The 27,975-nt window shown below is 36.5% G+C and overlaps 1 protein-coding gene across 6 annotated transcripts in view; it reads left to right on the top strand.

The window, feature by feature from the left end:
• Fer (FER tyrosine kinase) overlaps positions 1-27,975 on the top strand; it is a 415,378-nt gene that overhangs the window by 327,257 nt on the left and 60,146 nt on the right. The window contains exon 18 of one of the 6 annotated variants that reach the window (XM_087180882.1): positions 6-26,682. The exons of the other annotated variants lie outside the window; for them this stretch is intronic. Within the exon in view, the coding sequence (XP_087037008.1) occupies positions 6-24 (19 nt within the window). The 3' untranslated portion in view covers positions 25-26,682. Of the gene's footprint in view, positions 1-5; positions 26,683-27,975 lie in introns of those variants that run through there. 6 annotated transcript variants of the gene reach the window in all.

Raw genomic sequence — 27,975 nt, 5'->3', positions numbered from 1 at the left:
TTCAGACTCTTCCTAAAAACCTGATACTCCCATGTCCTTTATATTCTGAATCATCTCATGAAAGAGTTTCTTCAGAGGTAGGAGTTTTAGAGTAATAGGATTCTCAAGTTGTGCTTTATATCTTTGTTCCTAAATTGGAAATTCTCCTTAAGGACTCCCTAACTTCCCTAGGATTCCTTGTTCTTCTGACTTGTTAGAAAAGATAAAGCAGTGAAGGCTGAGACTGCTGCATCCAGTAGTGGCTCATTCTTTTCTTATTGCTCAGACGTTGTATCTACAGCTGTTTCCCCCCACCCAGAATTGTCTTTTCCTTGCTTTTCTTTTCTGATGCATCCAATAATTGGCTTGGTTCCAGAAACCATACTTTCAGTCTGACTCCCTGACCCTCTTGAATTCTCTATGGATAACTGCAGTTATATGTTGGAAATAATTGCAGTTGTTGTTTTTAAACTACAGAAAAATACCCCTAAACACTCATATTGTGACCTGGAACTGCTACTTAGACTCACAGGACCCTTACCTTCCGCCTTTCTTGCACCTGTTCATCTAGTCACTTACACCTCATCTTATGTGTGCATGGAGGTTAGGACCTTGCAGTTTCCTTGCTCAGGTTATCTTTAAGATGTGTAGCTTCCATTCTTCTTGGAAGTCCTAAAGCAGTGGGAGCAATACCCCTGGCTTTCATCTTCTATTTACTTTTTCTCCTTATCCACTATATATAGAGCCACCTCACAGAAGATGCATGGAAGAAAAGGAGTTTGAAATCTTCATTTTGCGGGCTACTTCCATTAAAATGGATTAGTAATTTTTAATTTTCTAGGAAGGGGTTGATTATTGAATAAGAATTTATTCCGTATATTCTCTCTGAGATCTGAGCTTATAGCAAATAAAGGTAGACATTGTCAGACCTAATCTCTACTTTCTTGTATTCATTTACCAGATACTTACTGGATTATTTTGTATAATCCAGCACTAGATACTGGCTGTATCCCTCCTTATCGTTATATATCTATAAGTAGGCAGAGGAAGCAGATTAAAAGGTAAAGAAACAAATAATTACATATTCACTAGCTGTGATTAATGCCATGATGGAAGCGAGCCAGATGGTGTGACAAGAATAAATTAGATGGACAGGCATGCTGGGCTCCACAGGCGAGGAGCGGAAGCTGTGGCTGTGAGCCAAACTCCAGCACGACCAAGCTCCAGCGGGCCCTGCAGCCATGGCAAGGCACTGCAGGGGTGCCAGGTGAACCCTGCAGCCTCTAGCAAGTGGGCACCCGGGGCAGGCGGCCCCACGGGGAGAGGCAGCCACGCTCAGACACCCCTTACACCATGCTTCATGCTGGTGTGGTGCTGCTGCTGCTCTCTGGCAGGGCATTTCAATTTGACACACAGAGAAGCTGAGCTGGTCCCAGCACCCGGAAAGAAGCTCCCCTGCCTGCAGCCCATGCTCCTAAGGCAGAGAAGCTGAGCCAGTCCCAGCACCCAGAAGGAATCTCCCCCACTGCCATCCCTTTGCTCCTAGGGCAGAGAAGGTGAGAGGGTCCCAGCACCCTGAAGGAAGCTCCCCTGCCGCCATCCCAAGCTCATAGGGCAGAGAAGGTGAGCTGGTCCCAGCACCTGGAAGGAAGCTCCCCGCCGCTATCCCATGCTCCCAGGGCAGAGAAGGTGAGCCGCAAGGGTGCCAGAAGCACACACCCCCTGCCCCCAAGACTCATAAACAAGCCTCAAAAACAGACTTCCAGATCATCTACAGCAACCCCAAAGGGAAACAAGATGGAACAATCTTATACTCAACCACCTCAACTCTCTCAACTGGCAACAAAAGAGGATCTGGGAAAAATGAAATCAGAAATAATTACTCAGATAACAGCAAAGATTGTGCTCATGGTGCAAGACATGATCAATAAATCTTAGAGAGGACACAGATACAAAAATAGAGGATCCAAGGAACATGATGGAATCCCAACATAGGAAACAAATGGAATCCATAAAACAGATGTAAACAGATTTCCAGGAGATTAAAAACTCCATCGAAAGTCTGAGCAGCAGAATGAGTCAATGTGAGGATGGAATTTCAGATAATAGAAGATAAAATTGCAATTAGTGACCAGGAAAAGAAAAATTGCTTTAAAATTGTAAAGGAACATGAGAAATCAATCCAGCAGCTGCTAGACGATGCAAAGAAGAATAACATAAGACTGATTGGAGTCAATGAAGAAAGAGGAGACAGTGCAGATGACATAAAAAAACTGTTCACAGAAGTGATGGCAGAAAACTTCCCAAAGAGGGGAAAAGAACTTCACATACAGATAAGTGAGGCATATAGGACTCCCCATAGCCTTGATCAAAAAAATCTACACATAGGCATATAATAGTTAGGATTCCAGAAATCCAACAGAAGAACAAAATTCTACAAGCAGTGAGAGAAAAGAAACAAATCACATACAAAGGAAAGCCCATCAGAATCACAGCAGACTTCTCAATGCAAACCCTCAAGGCAAGAAGAGCTTGGAGTGATGTATTCCAAGCCCTAAAGGAAAACAGCCTCCAACCCAGACTGATGTATCCTGCAAAACTATCTTTCAAAATTGATGGAGAAATAAGATACTTTCATGATAAAGAGCACCTCAGGAACTTCATGAATATCAAACCAGCACTCCAAAAAATTTTAGACAATACCCTAGGAAAAGACAATGAGGATCACAAGCCCAGGAAACCCAGCAAAATGAATCCACTGGGCATGACAAATTAAACGCAAAGGGGGAGAATCCAACAAAAAGAAAAAGTCATGACAAGGCTTTTAAAACTTTTGACTTCATCTCCCCAATGATTCAATCTTATTATTGTACTGATTAATATTTTTCTGATTCTAGAATTGCACACCATTCCTTGTGCTATACTGGCTATTTATCATCTTCTTATGTCTACATTTTAATTGGGTTGTCTATTAATGAGCTCTAAGAATTCTTTATATATTCTGGTCATAGGTTATATGCATTGGAAATACGGTCTGTTTAAGGACTACTTTTCATTTTAATGATGTCATTTAAAGTTCTAAATTTTGATGGAATCTCATTTATCAATTTTTTTCTTTTATACGTCATGATTTTTATGTCCTAGGTAGTTCATGCCTACCCTGAATTCATAAACATTTTCCCTTATAATTTCTTCTTAAAGTTTTATACTTTTAGGCTTTCTTATTTAGGTTCATAGATCCCTCCAAGTTATTTTTATGTGTGGAAATAAAGGGTCGAGGTTAATTTTTTATATACGGATACCAGGTGTTCTAGTGCCATTTGCTGAAGACACTATCTCTTCCTTGGCTCTTGAATTGAGTTTATGTTCTATAAAATGCTAATGGTAAATAATCTTTCAAAACTCAGTGGACCGTATATGTGTGGTTCTATTTCTAGATTCTCTGTTTTATTCAAGTGATCTATGTCTTTCCTTGCACCAACACTGCCTTGATTACTGTAGCTGTAGAAAAAGTCTTAAAATTAGATACTAAATATTTTCCAGCACTGTTTTTTGTCCTTTTTTTTTTTTTAACTTTTCTAGGTCCTTTGTACTCCTACATAACTTTTCAATTTCAATATCCAATTCTTCATTTATAGCAAGTATACATAGACCTGAAGTTTTATATATACCTTGTGTTTTCTAATCCTGCTAAATTCAAATACAAGTTCTAGGGCCTCCTAGAGATTTCTTAGTATTTTCTCTGTAGATGATCATTTCATCTACCTATAAAGATTTTACTTCTACCTTGCCAATCCTATCCTAATTGTGTCATTTTATTGCCAGACTATTTTGGTTGGGCCTAGGTTTCAAAGTTTAATGGACAGATAAAGAGTAAGCATGTCTGCCCTTGTTCCCCACCTTAAGGATAAAGCACTGTATCTTCTCCATTCATATAAGGCATTCTCACTGGAAGTACGGAGTACATGTCTTTAATCTGTTGAGAAGGTTCTGTTCTACTTTTAGTCTCCTGATAGCTTTTACCATGAACAGCTGTAGAATTTAGTCTAATACTTTTTCTCTAACTAGTGACAGGCTAATATGGCTTTTTCCTTTTCTCTGTTAAAATGATGACTTTTGGGGGTGGATTTTCCAATGCTGAACCAACACTGCCATCCCTATAACAAAACCACTTTCTACATACTGCCAGATCTGACTTCTAATAGTTTGTTTTGTTAAACAAATTTCTATCTATGTTCATACATTTTTCTTCTATGATCTTTATCCAGTTTTAGGATTAGCACAATGTTGAGTTCCTAAAATGAGGCGAGAAGTGTTCCTTCTTTTTTCTGCTTTAATTGTTTGATATAATTTATCAGTTAAAATGTATATGAGCCTGCTGTTGTCATATAGGTAGGTTTTCAAGCTAGGAATATACTTTCTTTAATAGGTGCTATTCAAATTTTATATTTCCTCCAGAGTTAGTTTCATTAATTTGTCTTCCAAGGTACTTCTTAGAAGTTGTCAAATTTATTTTAAAAACGATTTTTGAAATATGCTTTCCATATCCTTTTAAATTCTGTAAAATCTGTGGTAATGTGTCCTAGATATTGATATTGTAATTTAAAAAATGTATAATTGATATTGTGTAATAGAAAGGCCTAAAGGAGCAGGGGAAGTGGAGGGGTAGGGGAAAGGGAAAAGAAAAAATATGAGAAAAGGAAAAAAACAGAAACAAAGTCTTTGCAAATAGGGAAGGGTGGAGGGGGTGAAGGGAGGGCAAGGGAAGGGGAAAAAATAAGAACCAACATACTCATGTAATGGTACAAGATCCCAAGGATGAATGTAACTGTATTTTATCCCTAAAATGTACCAATAAAGTTAATGGGGAAAAAAAAGAATAAATTAGATGGAAGTGGGATAGGGAAGTCTACTTAAAAAGAGAGTCAGGCAAGATTTCCATGAAATCCACATTTTGATCAGAATCTAACAAGGAGGAGTTAGCTGTGTGAAGATTGGAGAGAACACATGTCCAGGCTATGTGGGAAAGACCACTAGGATGTTCTCGCAGAAGCAGAAAAGGCTGTGGTAGCCTCTTGTCTCTGCCTTTCAGGAGAGCACAGATTTACAACACACACACACACACACACACACACACAGCTATTAATGACTGCTATTTTCTTGGTTTGGAAAGTTTTAAGATCATTTTTCACAATCTTTTAAATATTCATTGTCATTTATTACATGTATTTTCATCTAATCATGGATTATCTCTCAATATAGAATTATTTTGGGGAAACGAGAGTGTTGTGACATATCTTTAATGAAAAGCAAAAGTCTTAATACAAATTATTTTAAAACTATCCAGCTTTAGGGATTATCTACACCACTGCTTCATTAGAATACATAGTTTATGTATATACAGTTTGTATTACCAGTGTTCATCCAGAGAATGTTTCAACTCTGTTTACTTTTTTTTTCTCAAATGCTGGGATTGAACCCTTTGCACTGAACTATATCCCTATTCCCGCCCCCCATTATTTTTTTTATTTTGACACAGGGTTTCATTAAGTTGCTATGTTGTACAGACTAGGCTAGAATTTACAATTCTCCTGCCTCAACCTCCCAGAGTTCTGGGATTTCAGGCTTGTACCACCATGTCCAGTTCATTTTTATTTTAAAAGACTAACCAATTATTGTTTCAAGAAAGTTATTCCTAATTTACTACATTGAGAATCATAAAAACTGAAAATATCACTGATGTTTTTCTGTTCGGACTTAATGTTTACATTTAGTAGGGATCTAGAATCAACCTATATGTTCAAAAGTAGGCCCCTGAAAGCAATGCACACATCCTACCAATTATCTTTCCTAATAATTTGAAATTCTAATTTATATTGACGACTTTTTCTCTTCCTCTCATTTTCAACTTTTGATCTTTATTTTTTGTGTACATAAATATCTCAGAGTCAGTCATTACTCATTGAATACATAGTTCCTTGTACATAGGACAAACTTATTACAAGCCAGAGGCACAGATACTGCAGTAACTCACGCATAGTACCAGTCTATTGTTTTTTATATATGCTAGTGTCAGTTAGCTGTAAAACAAGCAGGTTGTTCATGCATTTGCTGTGGCTATGAATTATTAATCAGCTTATATGTTACTCTGTCAGGAGGGGTCACTGCCAGCAGGAAGAAGTAACAATTTATGCAGGCCAGCCATTTCATCTCTTTTTTGTTTTTCCTACAGTACTGCTTCATCCGTGTTTGGTTTTAACTTTCCCCGATTTTATTGAAACTATAAATCAGAAGATTTATAAGTCTCTGATTTCGCATTTAAATTGATGAGTAGAATACAAAAGTGGCTGCAGTATTGAAGGTTAAATTTATATTACATGAATTCTTTTCTTTATCCTGTCTTTCCCTATCAAATTATTGGCCATGCAAATCTTTAACATTGTGTGGTTTACAAGACTTTTTTATGAGAGTTACTGTGAATTTTTTTAAATCATAAAATAGTGTTCTTTAAATGTCGAGATCTTTAAAGTACATTTTTCCATGTCATGATTTTGGTATATTACAAATAATCTATTTACAGTTGTCAGTTTTGAGGACATAAAATAAGTTCATCTAAATAAGGTATTCGCAATAAACATTTTTAATATCAATTTGTGATTTTAGTCTTTTTCCTTTAGTCTCATTGATAATGTGTTGTTTTCTCATTCACATTTGGGAGTTAATGAAAATCAAGAAAAATGCAGTTAGGGTACTTTATCACCATCTTGGTGTTTTCTGTGTATAGAATGCACTTTCACATGTGTTAAAGCTCCAGAGTGCAGCAATGCAAGGTGGGATATATATTAAATGTACTTTATATCAAATGAAGTTTTGGCTTTGACACTCTCAAAATGATTCTAAAATATATACAGAAAAATAAATATACCACACAATGAAGAAAACATCAAAAAGCAAAGAGAGAAAAATATTTTAAAGCATTTTATAAAGCTATAACAATTAAAGCAATAACGTATAGACATATAAATCTGCAAAAATATTGGTGGAAATAGAATATAATGTCAAGAAATAGACATGTTGGTAAAGATTTTGAAATACAATACGAATGGTATTTTAAAGAAGTGGGGAGGCGTGCCACGGCTCCCAGCCCGGAGGAGAACTCCAGATTGGTGCACCATGGCTCCCAGGCAGGACAAGGCTTCTGGGTAGGCATGCCACCACTCCCAACCCAGAGGAGACCTCCAGATTGGCGTGCCATGGCTCACAGGCAGGAAGAGGTTTCTGGGTAGGCGTGCCATGGCTCCCAGCACAGAGAAGGTGAGCCGCATGGGTGCCAGGAACACAGCCCCTCCCGACCCCCCACCCCTATGTCAAAATGAGAAGATAGGTAAACAAGCCACAGAACCCGACTTCCAGATCACCTACAGCAACCCCAAAGGGAAAAAAGATGGAACAATCTGATACTCAACCACCTGGACTCACTGAACTAACAACGAAAGGATCTGGAAAAAATGAAATCAGAAATAATTTCTCACATAACAGCACAGATTGTGCCCATAGTGCAAGACATGATTAATAAATCTAGAGAGGATACAGATTAAAAAATAGAGGAGCTGAGGAATATAATGGAATGTCAACATAGGAAACAAATTGAATCCGTAAAACAGATGCAAACAGATTTCCAGGAGATTTAAAAACTCCATTGAAAGTCTATGCAGCAGAATGAGCCATTGTGAAGACAGAATTGCAGATATAGAAGATAAGGTTGCAATTAGTGACCAGGAAAAGAAAAACTTCTTTAAAATACTAAGGGACAACGAGAAATCAATCCACCAGCTGCTAGATGATTCAGAGAAGAATAACATAATACTGATTGGAGACAATGAAGAATCAGGGGAGAGTGCAGATGACATAAAAAACTGTTTACAGAAGTGATGACAGAAAACTTCCCAAGCAGGGGGAAAGAATTTGACATACAGATAAGTGAGGCATATAGGACTCCAACTAGCCTTGATCAAAAAAAATCTACACATAGGCATATGATTGTTAAGATTCCAGAAACCCATCAGAAGAAGAAAATTCTACAAGTAGTTAGAGAAAAGAAACAAATCACATACAAAGGAAAGCCCATCAGAATCATAGCAGACTTCTCACTGCAGACCCTCAAGGCAAGAAGAGCTTGGAGTGATGTGTTTCAAGCCCTAAAAGAAAACAACCTCCAACCCTGATTGATGTACCCTGCAAAACTATCTTTCAAAATTGATGGTCAAATAAGATACTTTCATAACAAAGAGCATTGAAGGAACTTCATGAATACCAAACTGTCACTCCAAAAAATTTTAGACAAAATCCTAGGAAAAGACAACAAAGATCACAACTCCAGGAAGCCCAGCAGAGTGAATCCACTGGGCACGACAAGAAATTGAAAGCAAAGAGGGAGAACCCAACAAAAAGAAAAAGTCATGACAATGATGAGTCAATATATATGAGTTATAACCATCAATGTTAATGGTCTCAATTCACCAATCAAAAGAAGTAGACTGGCAGAATGGGTCAAGAAGCAAGATCCAACAATATGCTGCATACAAGAAACACACTTAATTCAAAAAGAAACTCATAGACTGAAAGTTAAAGGATGGAAAACAATACTCCATGCAACAGGAACCCAAAAAAAAGCAGGAGTACCTATCCTCTGTGCAGACCAAGTGGATTTCAAACCCACACTGATTAAGAGAGGACACTATATCCTTGTAAAGAGAACAATCCCAGAGGAAGAGATGACAGTCATAAATATTTATGCACCAAACACTAGTGCACCCAACTATATAAAACAAATACTAATGGACATGAAAAACCATATAAGCACTAATACAGTAGTAGTGGGGGACCTCAGTACCCCACTGTCACAAATAGATCAACTAGACAAAAAAAAAAAAGGAATGAAATACTAGAACTCAATCAAACTCTTGAACAAATGAACTTAACAGAGGTTTACAGAGTGTTCCACCCCACAAAATCAGAATACACATTCTTTTCAGCTGCACACAGGTCATTCTCCAAAATAGACCACATACTCGCTCCTAGAACATATTTAGGTAAGTGCAAAGGAATTGAAGTTATCCCCTTATATTATCAGACCATAGTGCAATGAAATTAGAGGTCAACAGCAAAAGAAAGTGCAAAATCTCCATAAACACATGGAAATTGAACAACACACTTATGAATAACCAACAGGTCACAGAGGAAATTAAAGAAGAAATCAGAAAGTTCCTTCAAATAAATGACAATGACAATACAACATATCGGAATCTATGGGACACAATGAAAGCAGTCTTACAAGGGAAATTCATAGCAGTGAGTAATCATATTAGGAAAACAGAGCAAATCCAATTAAACAAACTGATGTTGAACCTCAAGCTTCTAGAAAGAGAAGAGCAGGACAAACCCAAAGCTCATACAAGGGAGGAAATGATAAAGATCAGGGCAGCAATCAATGCAATGGACACTAAGAAAACAATACAAAAAAATCAATGAAGCCAAGAATTGGTTCTTTGAAAGAATCAACAAAATTGACAAACCCTTACCCAACCTTATCAGAAAAAGGAAAGAAAAGGCCCAAATCCATGCAATTAGGAATGAAAAGGATGAAATTACAAGAGACCCAGCAGAAATCCAGAGGATCATCACTACCTACTTTGAGAACCTATATGCCAATAAGATGGAAAACACAGAAGAAATGGACAGATTCCTAGATATATATATGAATTACCAGGGTTCAATGAAGAAGACCTAAAAATTCTAAACAAGTCAGTATCAATGAGATTGAAAACGTAATTAAAAACTTATCAACTAAGAAAAGCCCGGGCCCTGATGGCTTCACTGCTGAATTCTACAAGACATTTAGAGAGGAACTACTGCCACTACTGTTTTAAACTCTTCAATGAAATTGAAAGGGAAGCAATACTCCCAAAATCGTTCCTGGAAGCAAACATCACCTTGATCCCCAAAGCAGAGAAAGACCCAACCAAAAAAGAGACCTATAGGCCAATCTCACTAATGAACATAGATGCAAAAATCCTTACTAAGATACTGGCAAATAGAATGCAGAAGATCATGAAGAAGATATACACCCTGACCAAGTGGGATTCATCCCAGGGATGCAGGGATGGTTCAACATATGCAAATCAATCAATGTAATACACTATATCAGTAGAGGCGAGGACAAAAACCATATGATCATCTCAATAGATGCAGAAAAAGCATTTGACAAAATCCAAGGAAAGATAGTCTCTTTAATAAATGGTGCTGGAAAAATTGGGTTTCAACTTGCCAAAGACTAAAACTAGACCTATATCTCTTACCGTGCACTAAACTAAAATCGAAATGGATTAAAGATCTAAATATTAAAACAGAAATGCTGAACCGGGCAGAACAGAGGTTAGGTAGAACTCTTGAAGACATTGGTGCAGGAAAACACTTTATGAACAAAACTTCAGTTGCCCGTGAATTAGCACAAACAAGCAACAAGTGGGATCTCTTCTTACTAAGAAGCTTCTGCACAGCAAGAGAAACCACCAGCAGTGTGAAGAGACAACCCACAATGTGGGAAAAAATTTTTCACCTGCGGTCCCTCAGACTAAGGCCTAGTATCTTGAATCTATAAAGAACTTAAAAAAAAATCAGAGCTCCCAAATTTAAAGACCCAATCCAAAAATGGGCATCTGAAATGAACAGACATTTCTCACACAAAGAAGTAGAAATGGCAAATAAACGTATGAAAAAATGTTCAACATCACTGATCATTTGAGAGATGAAAATGAAAAAAACGCTGAGATTCCACCTCACTCCAGAAAGAATGGCTGCTATCATGAAATCAACCAACAACAAATGCTGTCAGGGCTGTGGGGAAAGAGGAACCCTGCTCCACTGCTGGTGGGAGTGTAGACTGGTGCAACCACTGTGGAAATCAGTATGGAGATACCTCAAAGAACTAGGACTGGAAGTCCCATTTGACCCAGCTATTCCCCTGCTGGGTATCTTCCCCCCAAAGAATTAAAAGAATCATACCACAGTGATATATGTGCACCCAATATCATAGCAGCACAGGTTGTAATAGCTAAAACTTGGAAATAGTCCAAATGCCCATCAACTGGAGACTGGATCAAGAAAATGTGGTTTTTTTATGAAATGGAGTACTACTCTGCCATAAAAAATATGAAATTAGAGACATTTATAGCTAAATGGATGCACATTGAGGAAAACTCTTAAGTGAAATAAATAGGACACACATGTATAAATACCAAATAGTTTCCCTAGTGTGAGAAACTGAAAGTATAAATAAGGACTAAAAGGTATAACAGATAATATGAAATAGGAAGAAAAGGAGCATAGGGGAGGGGGAAGTAGAAGAGGTAGGGGAAAGGAAAGAGGGAAATGGAATTAATATGAGAAAATGAAAAAACAGAAACAAAGTCTTTGCAAATAGGGAGGGATGGAGGGGTTGAAGGGAGGGCAGGGGAAGGAAAAAAAATAAGAACCAAGAGAGTATAAAAAGGTTCATATCTCTAATGATTAATGTCATTATATTGTATGCCTAAAATGTACCAATAAAAGGATATAGAAAAATAAATAAGTGGGGAAATATTTTCATGGGTGATGTTTGAACAGCTAGCTAGCTATAGAAAGGCCGGGGTAGGGTAGAGGAGTAAAGTCTCACAGCAAGATGGAGAATCTTAATAAACCATTCTACTGTTTTGTTATAGTTTGCTCTGATGGAAAACTATTTCTTTCTAATCCTAAAATAATATAGAAAAATCCCTTAATGTACAGTAATGTTATCAAGACCTTCTTGAATTTTTAAGACCCTTTGCCTTTTATTTCAAGACTATATTCCATGTAACTGTCAGTTATTAAGTGACAAGCTAGAAATTGGATGAAAAGGTATAAAATATATCTGGTAAACTAAATTTTAATATTCTAAGACATATCAAAGAGCTTTTACAAAACATTAAACAGTGAGCAAATTAAAAAATGAGCAAAAGACATGAGCAAGCAGTTAATTTAGAATATATAAGTAGGTTTTCTTCAAACATGAAAATGAAGATATGAAAATTTGAAACAATGACGTACCATTTTATACTTAGCAAGTTGAAGATTTTTAAATCTTTTTTCCAGTATTAGTTAGTACATATATTCATATGCTCTTGTCCAGAGGTCTAAATTAATACCAGTATTCTGTATTGAAATTATTCAAATATACTACACATCTTTAAAAATGTTCACTATTGAGACAGAAATTGAGTTCTTAGAACTTCATCTCAAGGCAATAATCAAAGATGACATATAACACATGTTTTTAGTTGTTCGTTATAATATTTTTTATGATGACAAATTTAGGAGAATACCTTACAGTTCAACATATATAACATCCTACTTTTGAGAGAAAGTAGTCACAATACTTAACAGATATAGTATGATTTGAATTTTATAACAGTAAGTTTTACATTCCCATAGTCATAAATTTTAGGAAATATAACAATGTATTTAGTAATTGTTGACATATTTTCAGAATGATTCAGAATAGATATGCTTTTATAATAAACTTTTATAAAAAATGATTAAAGACTTTACATCATAGTAAACATTACAATTAAAACATACATGTTTAACAAAAAAAAAGTTGAGAATCAGGAATGTAGCTCGGTGGCACTACACCTGCCTGCCAAGCTCAAGGTCATGAGTTCGATCCTCGGTACAAAAATAAAGAAAGTTGATAATTAATGTGAGACTTACATAATACTGTCTGATTGATTTTTTTCACATTTTGATGCATAAAAGAAAGCCCCATTCCTAAAGTAAACCATTTTATAGTCCTCTCAGTACAATCGCATTAAAGAACTTAAGGATAATATAGGACAGTTCTGTGTTAATTCTATTAGCTATGTGTAATGGTTATGCAATATGTATCAAAAATGTAATTTGGAATTTTCTGGTAGCAATATTACAAATGTACAAAACAGATAAAAAACTCTTAATACTATAGTGTATTAACTCTATATGAAAAACTATCTTTTTAACAGTATGAAATTTGCTATTTTATGTTTTTATGTTATAAATTTTCAGCATTCTTTGTGAATTTATACATAAGCATGCGTATTTCAGCTTGAGTTAGCATGTTTCAAATTCTTGATAGTCACTTGTAGACAGTGACTATATGCTTTCTGAGGACTAGAAGACCTTACTTACTCCCCCCCAGGCCTAGCACACTGCCTGAAACTGAACAATCACTTTAAACATTTGTATCTGCTTCCCTCAATAGGTTACCTGTTAGTCTTAACTAGTATCTCTTTCTCTGTCATACTTTTCATTTACATGTCTGTCTCCTGCATTCTATTGTGTTCTTCAAGATACTGTTTTCTTCAGCTTTACATCCCTAATGCAGATATGCAATATATGTTAGAAAGAACTTCGGGAAGAAGACAGAAGTTATTTTAACTTTTTACTTTAGAGAACCATTTTCTAGTAAAATTCTCATGAAATATATGTTAAACCTCAAGGTCAAATTTACAGAATTATATCTCATTTGGAAATAGAAATTGAAGACCTCAGCTCTTCATTTATCTGGGCTTTAGATGAAGCCATCCAAAATGGCTGTTTGCTGATTTTCTTTTTAAAGATCTCTAAGGATTAGACACTGAGCAACCTTACTTAATACAATCTTTTCCCATGTTGAGTACATTTTACAGCTACAGAGATCTTCTCTGTCAATCTTAATAATCTCTTGCTGTACGGTAAGATGTTTCCTCTGAGATCTTCAGTGGAGACAAACAATAGTTGGTCTGTATTAATCACACAGTGAGATTTAGCATTACTTACTATATTTTTCTTTGACTCTTCAGATTATAGAACACTAATTCTGTAAAATATACATCATGAGATTTATATAATTATTTTCCAGTAGAAGTGATGAGATCAATAATGTGTTTATTTATTGGGTTTATAAAATATCTTTTCACATAAATGATGTTATAAATAACACTATTGAGTGCTTTTAGTTTGTTGATAATAACTTGAGCAGCCATCATATGCCAATATAATGTTGGTTGCTAAGAGCATAAAATAATCTGTACTATTTATTTGCTGATGTACTCTTGGCTAATAGTTTTACTTTAGGTTAAGGGCTTGGGAATCATTGTTGAACCATGTTAGCACCATGCATACTGCTTATTAGAGTAGTTAGGAACATCAGAGAGATCTGATTCAAATTTGGACTTTACTTACTTCTCCAGCATCTTCAAATCCTCAGTGTCACCAACTTCATAAAATTGTTAGAACAACTGCCTGAGACGTAAATGTGTCTAAAGTGTGTGTTGCCCATGGTAAATATGTAAGAATTATTTTCCTTAACATTGTTTTCTCTAAAAAGTCAACCAAACATGCTACTATCAACATTAGAAAACAAGTTCTACTTTCACTCATTGATTGCTTACCATGTGGCAGTAGCTGTTTTAGGAGTTTGGAATAGATCAATGAAAACAACAATTCCTTCCTAGAAGTCTTTTTGTTTTTTTGTTTTTTTGAGACAGGGTCACTCTATGTAGTTCAGGCTGGCCTTGAACTCACCATATAGCCCAGGCTGGTCTTGAACTGGTGTGATCCTCCTGTCTCAGCCTCCTGAGTGCTGGGACTACAGGTATACGCCACCATGCCTGGCACCCTTCCTGCAAGTCTTTCCAGTCAGTTCATATTTCCAGTCATAACCTTACCAGGCTCTACTGTGAGGATAGGATGGAAGAAGCCAGAAATAAGTGGAGCCAGGGAAGGGATGTCAGGCATAATGACTGTTGAAAAGCTAGATCTCAGGGCCGGTGATTTAGCTCAGTGGCAACGCACCTGCCTCTCAAGTGCAAGGTCCTAAGTTTGATCCCCGATACAGAGAGGAAAAAAAAAAAGCTATATCTCCAGGTAAGAGCTCACCAGGCCAAAATCTAGGCCCAGTGTCTGAGGAGACAGGAATCCCCCAAGTCCAATTCAAGTTGATGTTAATATATAAGAAGCTTGAGTGAATATGTAGGGAAAGCCAGTAAAGATCCATAGATAGGGGTTGGAGTTGGGAAGGGAATGAGTTATGCTTACTGAAATAGAGTAACAAGTTGGAACATAGCCCAGATGGCAGCACCTGAAGAAAGGTGCTTTCAGGTCAGTTGAGGATAGACTCCAGGATCCTCCTAGCAGGAAACTGAAAGAACAAACCAGGAACCGAGAGTGAGTGTGTAGTGACTGAGAGGAGGGCTCAGTTAGAATGGAACATTGTATTTCAGAGGGAAGCTTGTTGCTAAATAGCCAAAGCATGTGTACTCAATCTAAAAGGATTTCTGTCTAACATAGATGAGTCATTTCATAAATTATATATGGTATTTAAGTCAGAATTCTTTTATACTCTAACTTAGTTTTACTGGAAAGGAAATAACAGTCTATTCTTTTTTTTTGTACCAAGGATCAAACTGAGGACCTTGCGCTTGCAAGGCAGGTGGCGGCACCCCTGAGCTAAATCCCTGGCCCTAACAGTGTATTCTTGATGAAAAGTTCTCCAGCTTGATAAAGTACATATTATTTATTGATAAGATTAGAATTGACTATAAAAGAAATGTAAGTTGATAATTTCCTGGCCTTTATTTGAGAGAATATTCCTTTTAGAGGAGAAAAGCATTATTATTAAGATATGCAAACAGTACTACAAAATCTGATTAAGTGATTCACAGAAAAACAGGAAAGTTTTGTCTTATTAAAATACATCCAGTATCAACAGCAATACCAAGGAAAGCAAGAGCCAAAATTATTCTGCTGACAATTTCAGTCCTTATTTCTAAGTATTTATAAATGATAATAGTTTGGTGAATTTGACTGATTTACTAGAAAGTTTACCAAAGACTTGAAGACATTTTTTAAAAAGCATTTGTTTGTTCAGTTTTAAATGGAAGAAATTTTATCAAAATTAAGTAGATAAAATAGAAATGTAGCATAGAGAAAAAAAGATTTTACATTGTTAAAGTTTTCATGTCATTTATTAAGTTATTTTTAAATGCTGATATTAGACTCCTCTCACTGTAGTTGTTTAAAGTCATGTCCCAACCTAATAACTTAGATAAATTAGAGAGTTAACTTCCACACAAATTTAAGTTTAATAATCAGCCAGTACAACCAGATAAGTGACGGACAGCATTTCCATTAAGACCAATTTGGCTGGGGGAGCTCTGCTCAATGCTAAAGCTACTGAAAAAAGAGATACAGTCTTTATCCATGAGGAATTCACAATATACTGTAGATTGTAGCATGTAAGTGCATTGTTGGAACAAGTACAATTGCATTATAAAGACGTGTTCCTAGAAACAATGAATACACAGATTCATTCTGCTTGGGGACATCAAGAACAGCTTGATAGGAGATGTGGCTCAGGAATAGAGTCTTGATGTCCAAATGGGTGACCATCAGCAGTCTTTAAACAGTGACTGTTCCTCTCATTAAAAGGTGAATTTCATAAGGGCAGAAATGGTGTATATACTTTGTTTGCCACTATTTCTTCAGAGCCTAGCATAATTGTCAGTGCGGGAAAGGCATTTCTGAATGAACCCAGTAAAGACTGAAAAGGAAATACTAAACACAAAGATAGTAATCTACATTACATGTTTAGGAAACAATTGTTAATACTCTTAGAGCAGAGAGTCAAGACAGGCGGGGAAATGATTATAAAGATAATAACGGGCAATACTCATGTGGTTTTTCACCATATACTATTTTAAGACATGGGTAATCTTCAGAATTCTTGAACTATGTATTTTAAGTGATTTTCCCAGATCATATAGCTAATTAAGGTAGAACTAGCATATCCAGTCCCTCTTCCCCCAAACTTCTGGGTTCTTCTTGGAAGCATTGGTGCTGCTTCAAAAACTCTTCATTTCTCCAGTTCCTCCCACTCTATTTTAGTCATTAAATTCAGATGTTCCTGAATTTGCATCTGATATTTCACAGATTGGGGGCTGCAAAATCATTTACCCTGTCTGAGCAGTTAGGAGACTATTGTGACTGTCCCAGAAAGAGATGATATAGGCTGAACCGTGACAGGTGCAGTGGGAGTACCAAGGAGGGATTGAATGGTTGAACTCGAGCTTTTTCAAAGGTGGATAAATATAAATTATTAATAAGATAGGCTGAAGGAGAGGGAAGAGTCAAAGAAGGTATTGCGGGTATATTTCTAACATGGGTAGAGGACCCATGGCAATCCATGAACTAAGATTCAGCAGCAAGGTGTGCAGGGGTATTTGAAATACTTGACTTTTTTTTTTTCCTTTTTTGGAGATGAGTTTGAGGTACCTGCTAGAACACCTAGAAGGAGAAATCTAGAAGAATGGTACAGAAATACTGGGATGGGAGATTTAAAAATGAGATCCATTGATTCCTGTGTGATCATTGAAGCCATGGAGAGAAAAAGATTATCTAAGGAGAGTGAAGAGAAGTTGACCAAGGCCAGAAAAACATTTAAGGAGTAGGAAGAAAAGCCACTGATACTCAAACACAAAGGAACCAGGTGGATCATGGGAGGTGTAGATGAGCCTCAGGTTTTTCCTTTAATATTGTAAATCACAGTCACTTTCTCGCCTCCTGTAGATTCCTTCTTGAATCAGTGTCTTACTCCAGACTCTGCAGAAGATCTTCATCCCTACCCCACACCCTAAAGGGCAGGGCCTATGATTTTTCATTCTTTATTACCTAGAGGAAAATTGTTCCTATCGAACATTACCAGGGGATCATTTTTAAGGAAATACATTTCGACTGTTACTTCATTTTCAGATGTCAGAACTGATTTCTATTTCACTTTTTTCCCCTCATTAAAATTTAGAGATTTTTCTGGTAAGTCAGCACAAAACTTGTGGTAACTAAATACCCTGTCAGGAAAGCAAACTCCCAGCTTTCTTCTGGATATGATGTGTTGTTATGGGAGCACACATTTTGCTGACATGTGCTGAAGCTTAGTATTTTGATGAATTGACCTGGGACTGAGAATTGATTGAAAACTTCTCAGTTTTATAATAGCTGAAGTAAGTATCAGTTAGGAAGATGGGCAGCCAGTTCATATGGTGTTAGATGGATTGCAGTACAAAACTGAACTAGAGAGAATACTGCTATCAATTACTGACTGGTGAGTGTGTATAATTGAATCATATCAGAAATAAAAGGCCAAACTTTTTCTGACTCCTCAAAAAAAGCTCAAATTGCAAATACCTTTAGTGCATAGTAAGCAAAACAATGCTACATTACATAATGTGAAATATTATAGTAGACAATGAAAGATATTTTGTATTTTGGGCTTTTTTTTTCTCACTAACATATTAAGCCTGCGTGAGTGTATTGATGTACTCTTTGAGTGATCAGCCACTAAGCATGTGTGGGAATTATACAAACAAGCAGGTCTCAATCTGTGCAGTTTTTATAAAAGAAGTAGGATTTTGGGCCAGGGATTTAGCTCAGTGGTTCTGCCGCCTGCTTTGTAAGCACAAGGACCCGAGTTCAATCCCCGGTACCCCCCCCCCAAAAAGTAGGATTTTAGGGACTGCAAAACTTATTTTAAAAATAAAAATGAGAAGAGCCATGTTTGAGTTAAATGAGAATGATTTGCCTTTATAGAGCACTTATGAATCAACTACTGCGTAAACAGACTCTGTACAAGATGCCAGGAAGCCAGGATAAGAATTAATCTTCCCTTTAAAGAATTGCAGAAGAACTTCTGCTGTATGTTATGGTTTATTGGAAATTTGGAGGAAGATTTAGCCAAAGGCATCAAAAGTCAAATTCAAATGAGAAGACACGCTGGAGAATAGAAGCGAAGGAAGCAACAGGCCTCTGAGCAATCACTGTTATGACCTTCTTTTACACTTCATACTTGTCCTGTTCTGTGAAATGTAATGTTTTGTATAAAAATGTGGGGAAATATAGACTATAAAACTATAGAGTGTATTCTAGTAGCAGATACTGAGGGAGCCTAAAATTTTCACCTCTTCAATGGTAGGGAGATTGACAGCCAGTGACAAATGGGTCCCTTTTTTTATTGTCTTGTCACTGAAGATGGCATGGGATTACTTTATTACAAAAGCAGCAACCTTGCATCACTCTAATTTAGGTAGAAACCCATCTCTGTTGAGTGATATGCTTCTGTTTCATTAAGGTGTTCAGGGCCAATGAAAAATGCCAGCAGCTTTATCATTCCATTAAGTGACTTGGACAGTCAGAGTCAGCATTTGTGGCACTCTTGGGAGCATCAGGAAGAGTTATATTGGGGAATAAGATACAGAAATACTCTAGCCAAATCCACTTACAGAGCACACACACACAAAAAAGAGTTTATTATATGCAATAAATTTACTTGTCTTCTTGCCAACCTAAGATAACAGACTGCCTAATCATTGCATGAGTATTGAGTAGAGAAAGAACAAGTAAAAGCCAGGCCCTAACAAGTGTCCAGTGTAATTTTTTAACCTGACCTACATTTCACCTCAGACCTTTCTATTGACATAACCATGGCTCACAATTCAATGGTCTCCTGTAATCAAACATCACTCAGATAAACTCTCTGAGGCTTTATCTGCCCACTCATTAAAATAGTCTCAGCTCTCTCCCTTATATTCAACCTCATGCCTCTATTTTTCCCAACACTCATGACTATCAGAAACTAATACTTCTCTAGTTATTTATTGTTTGTGCCTCTTACCAACTTCTAAGCTCCCCGAGGAATGGAATTTATTCTTTTTATGACTATTTCAATAAATATTTGTCACATTAAATGTCAGAGCCATTACCCACCACACAAACATGATTAAGAGCATGATTCCTGGTGAAGATGTTTCATACAGCTGAAGGTGGAGAGCTCCCTGGACTCTGAATCCTGTTCTCTCTGTTCACTCCCTCTTCCCCACCCTGCTCCTGCCCTCTTTGGGTCCTCATAGCTTTCCCCTTTCCATTTTTATGAATAACTGCTTTTATACAATTAACAGCATTAACATATTGATGATTTTGTAAATCAAACATTGAAGTAGCTCCCTTTGTCTCAGAGCCTGTAAGTCAGCAAACGTGATTCTGGACCTGGTGGTAGTATGGTCAGGCACTGGGTCCTGGCTTCCTTGGAGATTTGAGTCTTATGAACAACAATGAATATAGAATGTATTATCTTGGACCCTTTCACTCAGTAGCATCTAATTCTGATTATCTACATATACTTACTTGGTCTTTCTCGTCCTTATTCAGATCCTTAAAAGTGATAATATCTGAAATGTGGACTATATTTCAGGGTTTTCTTTGGTTTGATTTTCTTGCTGCTGAGTAAACAAGAATAATACTCTCTTTTTATTCATTATTTTAATAGTACCAATTTGGGATATAGTGTGATAATTTGATATATTATGTATTATTTAAAAAATTGATTAAGGTGCATATAAGTTATAATACATATATAATGTGTACTGATTAGAGTAACTAATATTTCCATCTCCTTATCATTACTTTATGTTTGGGGCCTTCAAGCTCATCTCTTCTAGTTCTTCATAAAATATATAGCAGATTATTGTGAACTATAGTCACCCTGATGTGGTAGAACACTAGAATTTATCCCTTCTGTCTCTGTTTTGGTACTCATTATCCAACTTCCATTTCCCTTCCACTACCATTCTCAGCCACTGGTAATCACTGTTCTACATTCAGATCTACTTTTTTTTTCCTCTTAAATTCTTTTATTGGTACATTTTAGTTATATAGTATGCTGACATTCATTATTGGGAATTTGTACCTTTACATGATGGATTTTGGTTCTTGTTTTTTTTCCCCATTCCCCTACCATCCCTTCAACCCCTCCACACTTCCTTATTTACAAAAGCTTTGTTTCCATTTTTTTCTCATATTTTTTCCTTTCCCTTCATTCCTTTGCCCTACCCGTCCCACTTCCCCAGCCCTTTGGACCTTTTCTTCCTATTTCACGTTATTAATTCTTCATTTTAATCCTTATTTACACTTTCAGTTTCTCACACCAGAGAAACTATTCAGTATTTACACATGCGTGTCTTATTTATTTCACTTAAGAGTATGTCCTCAATGTGCATCCATTTAGCTATAAATGTCTATTTTTTCATTCTTTGTGGCTGAGTAGTACTCCATTTTATTTAAAAAAAACCACATTATCTTTATCTAGTCTCCAGTTGATGGGCACGTGGGCTGTTTCCAAGCTCTAGCTATTATACTGTGCTGCTGTAAACAAGGGTGTGCATATATGTCTGTGTATGATTCTTTTAATTCTTTTGGAAAGATACCCAGTAGAGGAACAGCTGGGTCAGATGGGACCTCTAATCCTAGTTTTTTGAGGTATCTCCATATTGATTTCCACAGTGGTTGCACTAGTCTACACTCCCACCAACAATGGAGAAGGGTTCATTTCTCCCCACAACCCCAGCAGCATTTCTTACTTGTAGATTTCTTGATAGCAGCCATTCTTTTGGGGATGAGGTGGAATCTCAGTGTTGTTCTCATCCACATCTCTCAAATGACCAGTGATGTTGAACATTTTTTCATTTGTTTATTTGCTGCTTTTACTTCTTTGAGAAATGTCTGTTCATTTCAGAGGCCTATTTTTGAATTGGGTCTTTATATTTGGGGGGGTCTGATTTTTTTCAGTTCTTTATATATTCTAGATAGTAGTCCATTGTCTGAGGAACAGCTGATTAAAATTTTTTTCCCACATTGTAGGTTGTCTCTTAGCTCTGTTGGTGGTTTCTCTTGTAGTGCAGAAGCTTTTTAATAAGATGAGATCCCAGTTGTTGATTCCTTATGCTAATTCCCATGCTACTGAGGTTTTGTTCATAGTCTTTTCCTATGCCAGTGTTTTCAAGAGTTCTGCCTAACTTAACTTCCACCAAGTTTAGTGTTTTTGTTTTAATATTTAGATCTTTAATCCACTTTGATTTTAGTTTAGTGCACGGTGATAGATATGGGTCTAGTTTTAATCTTCGGAAGGTTGAAATCCAGTTTTTCCAACACCATTTATTAAAGAGGCTATCTTTCCTCCAGTGAGGGTGTTTGGCTCCTTGTCAAAGATGAGGTGGCTGAGTATGTCTGCAGTTGTTTCTGCATCTTCTAATATGTTCCAGTGATCCTTGGGTCTGTTTCTTTGCCAGTACCATTCTGTTTTTATCACAGTGGCTTTGTAGTATAGTTTCAAGGTGCAGATTGTGATATCCTGTCATGTCTCTGTGGCCTAGAATGGCTTTTGCTATTCTAGGTCTCTTCTGGTTCCAAATGAATTTTTGGATTGTTTTCTCTAGTTCTGTGAAATATACTGTTGGGATTTCAATTGGGATTGCATTGAATCTATGTAGCAGATTTGGAAGTATGGCCATTTTCACTATATTGGTTCTTCCTACCCAGGAACAAGGGGTGTCTTTCCATTTTCTTATATCCTCTTCAATCTGTTTTTTCAGAGTGCTGTAGTTTTTAATGTAGAGGTCTTTTGCTTCCTTTGTTAGGTTGATTCCTAGATATTTCATTTTTGGGGGTGTTATTGTAAAAGGAACTGTTTCTCTAATTTCTTTCTCAGTGAGTCTGTTATTGGTGTACAAAAAGGCTATTGATTTTTCACTGTTGACCTTGTATACAGCTACTCTACTGAATCTGTCAATTAAGTCTAGAAGTCTTTTGGTAGAGTTTTTTGGGTCTTCTTTGTAGAGTATCATATCATCACCAAATAATGACAGTTTAATTTCTTCCTTTCCTATCTTTATTCCTTTTATTTCTTTCTCCTGTCTAATTGTTGTAGCTGATGTTTCCAGAACTATACTGAACAGGAGTGGTGATAGTGGACATCCTTGTTTTGTTTCTGATTTTAGCGTGAGTTTTCAGTTTTTGATCATTTAGTATGATGTTGGCTGTTGGTTTTTCATAGATAGTTTTAATCAGGTTGAGATAAAGACCTTCTATTCCAATTTTCTGTAGGGTTTTTATTATGAATGTGTGGTGGATTTTTTTTTAATGCTTTTTCTGCATCTATTGAGATGATCGCATGGTTTTTGTCCTTGGCTTTCTTAATATAGTGTATTATATTTATTGTTTTACATAGGTTAAACCATCCTTGAATCCCTGGGATAAATCCGACTTTGTTAGGGTGTATGATCTTCTTGGTGATCCTCTGTATTCTTTTTGCCAGTATCTTATTGAGTATTTTCGCATCTATGTTCATTAGAGAGACTGGCCTCATTCTGTTTTGGGGTTGGGTCTTTCCCTGGTTTTGGAATCAAAGTAACACTTGCTTCCAGTAATGAATTTGGGAGTATTGCTTCCCTTTCAATTTCATTGAAGAGTTTAAAGAGTAGTGACAATGTTTCTTCTCTAAATGTCTTGTAGAATTTAGCAGTGAAGCCATCAGGTCCTGGGCTTTTCTTTGTTGGTGAATTTTTAATTACATATTCAGTTTCACTGATTGTAATTGGGGTGTTGAGAATTTTTATGTCTTCTTCATTCAACTTTGGTAATTCATATGTATATACAAATCTCCCCATTTCTATATTTTCCATTTTAATAGAGTACAGATTCTTGAAGTAGGTATTGATGATCCTCTGGATTTCTGCTGGATCTATTCTTGATTTCTCCTTTTTGTTTCCCAATTTCATGGATTTGGACCTTTTTTTTCCTTTTTTTTGACAATGTTGGCTAAAGGTTTATCAATTTTGTTTATTCTTTCAAAGAACCAATTCTTTGATTCATTGATTTTTTTGGTATCATTCTTTTACTTTCCATTGCATTGATTTCTGCTCTGAATAGATCTACTTTTTTAAAACATTCACACATATGTATATATAGAGAGAGAGATCATGTGGTTTTTCTCTGTGTCTAACTTGTTTGACTTAAATCATCCAAACTAATTCATTTTACTGAAAATGACAGGATATTAATTTTTATGGTTCCATAATATTCCCATTATATATATACCACATTTTTATGATTTGTCCATTTATGGGCATGTAGATTAATTCCATATATTAGCTATTGTTAGTACTAAAATAATGGGACTATATCAAATTTAAAAGCTTACACACAGCAAAGAAAGCAGCTGACAGAAGGAAGAGACAAACTACAGAATGAGAAAAAAATTTGTAAATCATTCTTCTAACCGTGGGGGTATCACAATTCCCAACTTGAAACTATAGTACAAAGCTACTCTGATATAAATAGCATGGAACTGGCAAAGAAACAGACCCAAGAATCACTGGAATAGATTAGAAGATGCAGAATCAACCTCAGACATACTCAGCCACCTCATCTTTGACAAAGGAGCCAAACACCGTCACTGGAGGAAAGATAGCCTCTTTAATAAATGGTGCTGGAAAAATTGTGCTTCAACTTGCCAAAGATTAAAACTAGACCCATACCTATCACCATGCACTAAAATAAAATCAAAATGGATTAAAGACCGAAATAGTAAAACAGAAACGCTGGACTGGCTGGAACAGACGTTATGTAGAACTCTTGAAGACACTGGTGTAGGAAAACATTTTATGAACAAAGCCTCAGTTGCCTGTGAACTAGCACAAACAATCAACAAGAAGGATCTCTTCTTATTAAAAAGCTTCTGCACAGCAAGAGAAACCACCAACAGTGTCAAGAGACAACGCGCAATGTGGGAAAAAAATTTTACCAGCTGTTTCTCTACAAATATCCATAATATGTAGAGAGCTTAGAAAACTCAAATCCCCAAATAATCCAATAAAAAATGATTAAAATGATATGAATAGCTACATCTCAAAACATTTAAATGACCAACGAATTTATGAAAAATGCTTAATTTTATTAACTGCCAGGGAAATGGAAAAAGACACCATCTCACCCCAGGAAGAATCACTCAGCAAAATGACAAAAAAATAGCTGCTCACACAGCTCCCAGGGCAAAGGAGGCTTCCGGCTCAGTGTGCCACAGCTGGAAGCACAGAAGAGGCTTCCCATTCAGCATGCCGTAGTTCTCAGTGCAGAGGAGGAGGATTCCAGGCCAAACTACCACTGCTTGCAGCACAGAGGAGGTGAGCAGCACAGGCACCAGCAGCATACCCCCCCACACCTTGAAATAAGAACACATGAAAACAAGCATCAGAACCAGACTTCCAGATCACCTACAGCAATGCCAAAGGGAAACAAGATGGAACACTGATACTCAGCCACCTGGACTCCATGAACTAGCAACAAAACAGGATGTGGAAAAAATGAAATCAGAAATAAGTTCTCACATAACAGCAGAGATTGTGCCCATAGTGCAAGACATGATTAATAAATCTACAGAAGACACAGATTAAAAAAAATAGAGGAGCTGAGGAACATGATAGAATCCTAACACAGGAAACAAATGGAATCCATAAAACAGATGCAAACAGATTTCCAGGAGATTTAAAACTCCATTGAAAGTCTACACAGCAGAATGAGCCAATGTGAGGACGGAATTTCAGATATAGAAGATAAGATTGCAATTAGTGACCAGAAAAAGAAAAATTGCTTTAAAATTGTAAGGGACCACAAAAAATCAATCTAGCAGCTCCGAGATGATGTAAAGAAGAATAACATAAGACTGATTGAAGTCATTGAACAAACAAGAGAGAGTACAGATAACATAAAAAAACTGTTCACAGAAGTGATGGCAGAAAACTTCCCAAGCAAGGGAAAAGAACTTGACACACAGATAAGTGAGGCATATAGGATTCCAGATAGCCTTGTTCAAAAAACTCTACACAAAGACTATAATTGTTAAGATTCCAGAAATCGAAACAAAGAACAAAATTCAACAAGCAGTTAGAGAAAAGAAACAAATCACATACACAGGAAAGCCCATCAAAATCACAGCAGACCTCTCAATGCAAACCTTCAAGGCAAGAAGAGCTTGGAGTGACTTATTCTAAGCCCTAAAGGAAAACAGCCTCCAACCCAGATTTATGTACCCTGCAAAACTATCTTTCAAAATTGATGGAGAAATAAGATACTTTGATGACAAAGAGCACCTTAGGAACTTCATGAATACCAAACCAGCACTCCAAAAAATTTTAGACAACACCTAGGACAAGACAACGAGAATCACAACCACAGGAATCCCACCACAACGAATCCGTAGGGCACAACAAGAAATTAAACACAAAGGGGGAGGATCCACCAAAAAGAAAAAGTCATGACAATGATGAGTCAATATATATGAGTTATAACCATCAATGTTAATGGTCTCAATTCACCAATCAAAAGAAGTAGACTGAAAGAATGGGTCAAGATGCAAGATCCAACAATATGCTGCATATAAGAAACACAGTTAATTCAAAATGAAACAGACTGAAAGTTAAAGCATGGAAAACAATACTCCATATGACAGGGAACTAAAAAAAAGCAGGAATAGCTATCCTCTTTGCAGACCAAGTGGATTTCAAACCCATACTGATTATAAGAGACACAAAAAAGGACACTATATCCTTGTAAAGGCAACAATCCAAGAGGAAGAGATGACAATCATAAATATCTATGCACCGAACACTAGTGCACCCAACTATATAAAACAAATACTAATGGACATGAAAAATCATATAAGCACTAATACAGTAGTAGTGGGGGACCTTAATACCCCATTGTCACAAATAGATCAACTAGACAAAATACATGCAAGGAAATACTAGAACTGAATCAAACTCTTGAACAAATGAACTTAAAAGACGTTTACAGAGTGTTCCACTCCACAAAATCAGAATACACATTCTTTTCAGCAGTACATGGGTTATTCTCCAAAATAGACCACATACTCAGTCATAGAACATGTTTAAGTCAGTGCAAAGGAATTGAAGATATCCCTGATATATTATCAGACCATAGTGCAGTGAAATTGAAGATCAACAGCAAAAGAAACCACAAAAATTTCATAAACACATGGAAATTGAACAACACACTTCTGAGTAACCAGTGGATCACAGGAAATTAACAAAGAAATCAGACAGTTCCTTCAATTCATTGACAATGACAATACAACATATCGGACTCTGTGGGACACAATGAAAGCAGTCTTACAAGGGAAATTCATAGCATTGAATACTCATATTAGAAAAACAGAGCGAGCTCAATTAAACAACGTGATGCTGAACCTCAAGCTTCTAGAAAAAGAAGAGCACGACAAACATGAAGCACACAAAAGGGAGGAAATTATAAAGATGAAGGCAGAAAATGCAATGAAGACTAAGAAAAAAATACAAAAAAATCAATGAAGCAAAGAGTTGGTTCTTCAAAAGAATAAACAAAATGGACAGATCCTTAGCCAACCTTATGAGAAATAGGAAAGAAAAGGCCCAAATCCATGCAATTAGGAATGAAAAGGTTGAAATTACAACAGACCCAGCAGAAATCCAGAGGATCATCAATACCTTCTTTGAGAAGCTATACGCCATTAAGATGGAAAACACAAAAGAAATGGACAGATTCCTAGATATGTACAAATCAACATATGTAAGGAAGAAGACCTAAAAATTCTACACAACCTAATATCAATTAATGAAATTGAAAATGTAATTAAAAACTTACTAAGAAAAGCCCAGGTCCAGATGGCTTCACCGCTGAATTCTACAAGGCATTTAGAGAGGAACTACTGCCACTACTGTTCAAACTCTTCAATGAAGTTGAAAGGAAAACAATACTCCCATATTCATTCCTGGAAGCAAGCATCACCTTGATCCCCAAAGCAGAGAAAGACCCAACGGAAAAATAGAACTATAGGCCAATGTTACTAATTAGCATAGATGCAAAAATCCTTAATAAGATACTGGCAGATAGAATGCAGAAGATCATCAAGAACATCATGCCAGGGATTTAGCTCAGTGGTTTCGCCGCCTGCCGCGCAAGCACAAAAACCTGAGTTCGATCCTCCGTACAAAAAAAAAAAAGGTAAGAACATCATATACCCTG

This window comes from Heterocephalus glaber, unplaced genomic scaffold, assembly GCF_053883595.1.
Source record: "Heterocephalus glaber isolate CG9 unplaced genomic scaffold, H.glaber_assembly_v1.0 deba00001465, whole genome shotgun sequence".
Classification (NCBI taxonomy): domain Eukaryota; kingdom Metazoa; phylum Chordata; class Mammalia; order Rodentia; family Bathyergidae; genus Heterocephalus; species Heterocephalus glaber.
This window is presented reverse-complemented; position numbering and strand designations above follow the sequence as displayed.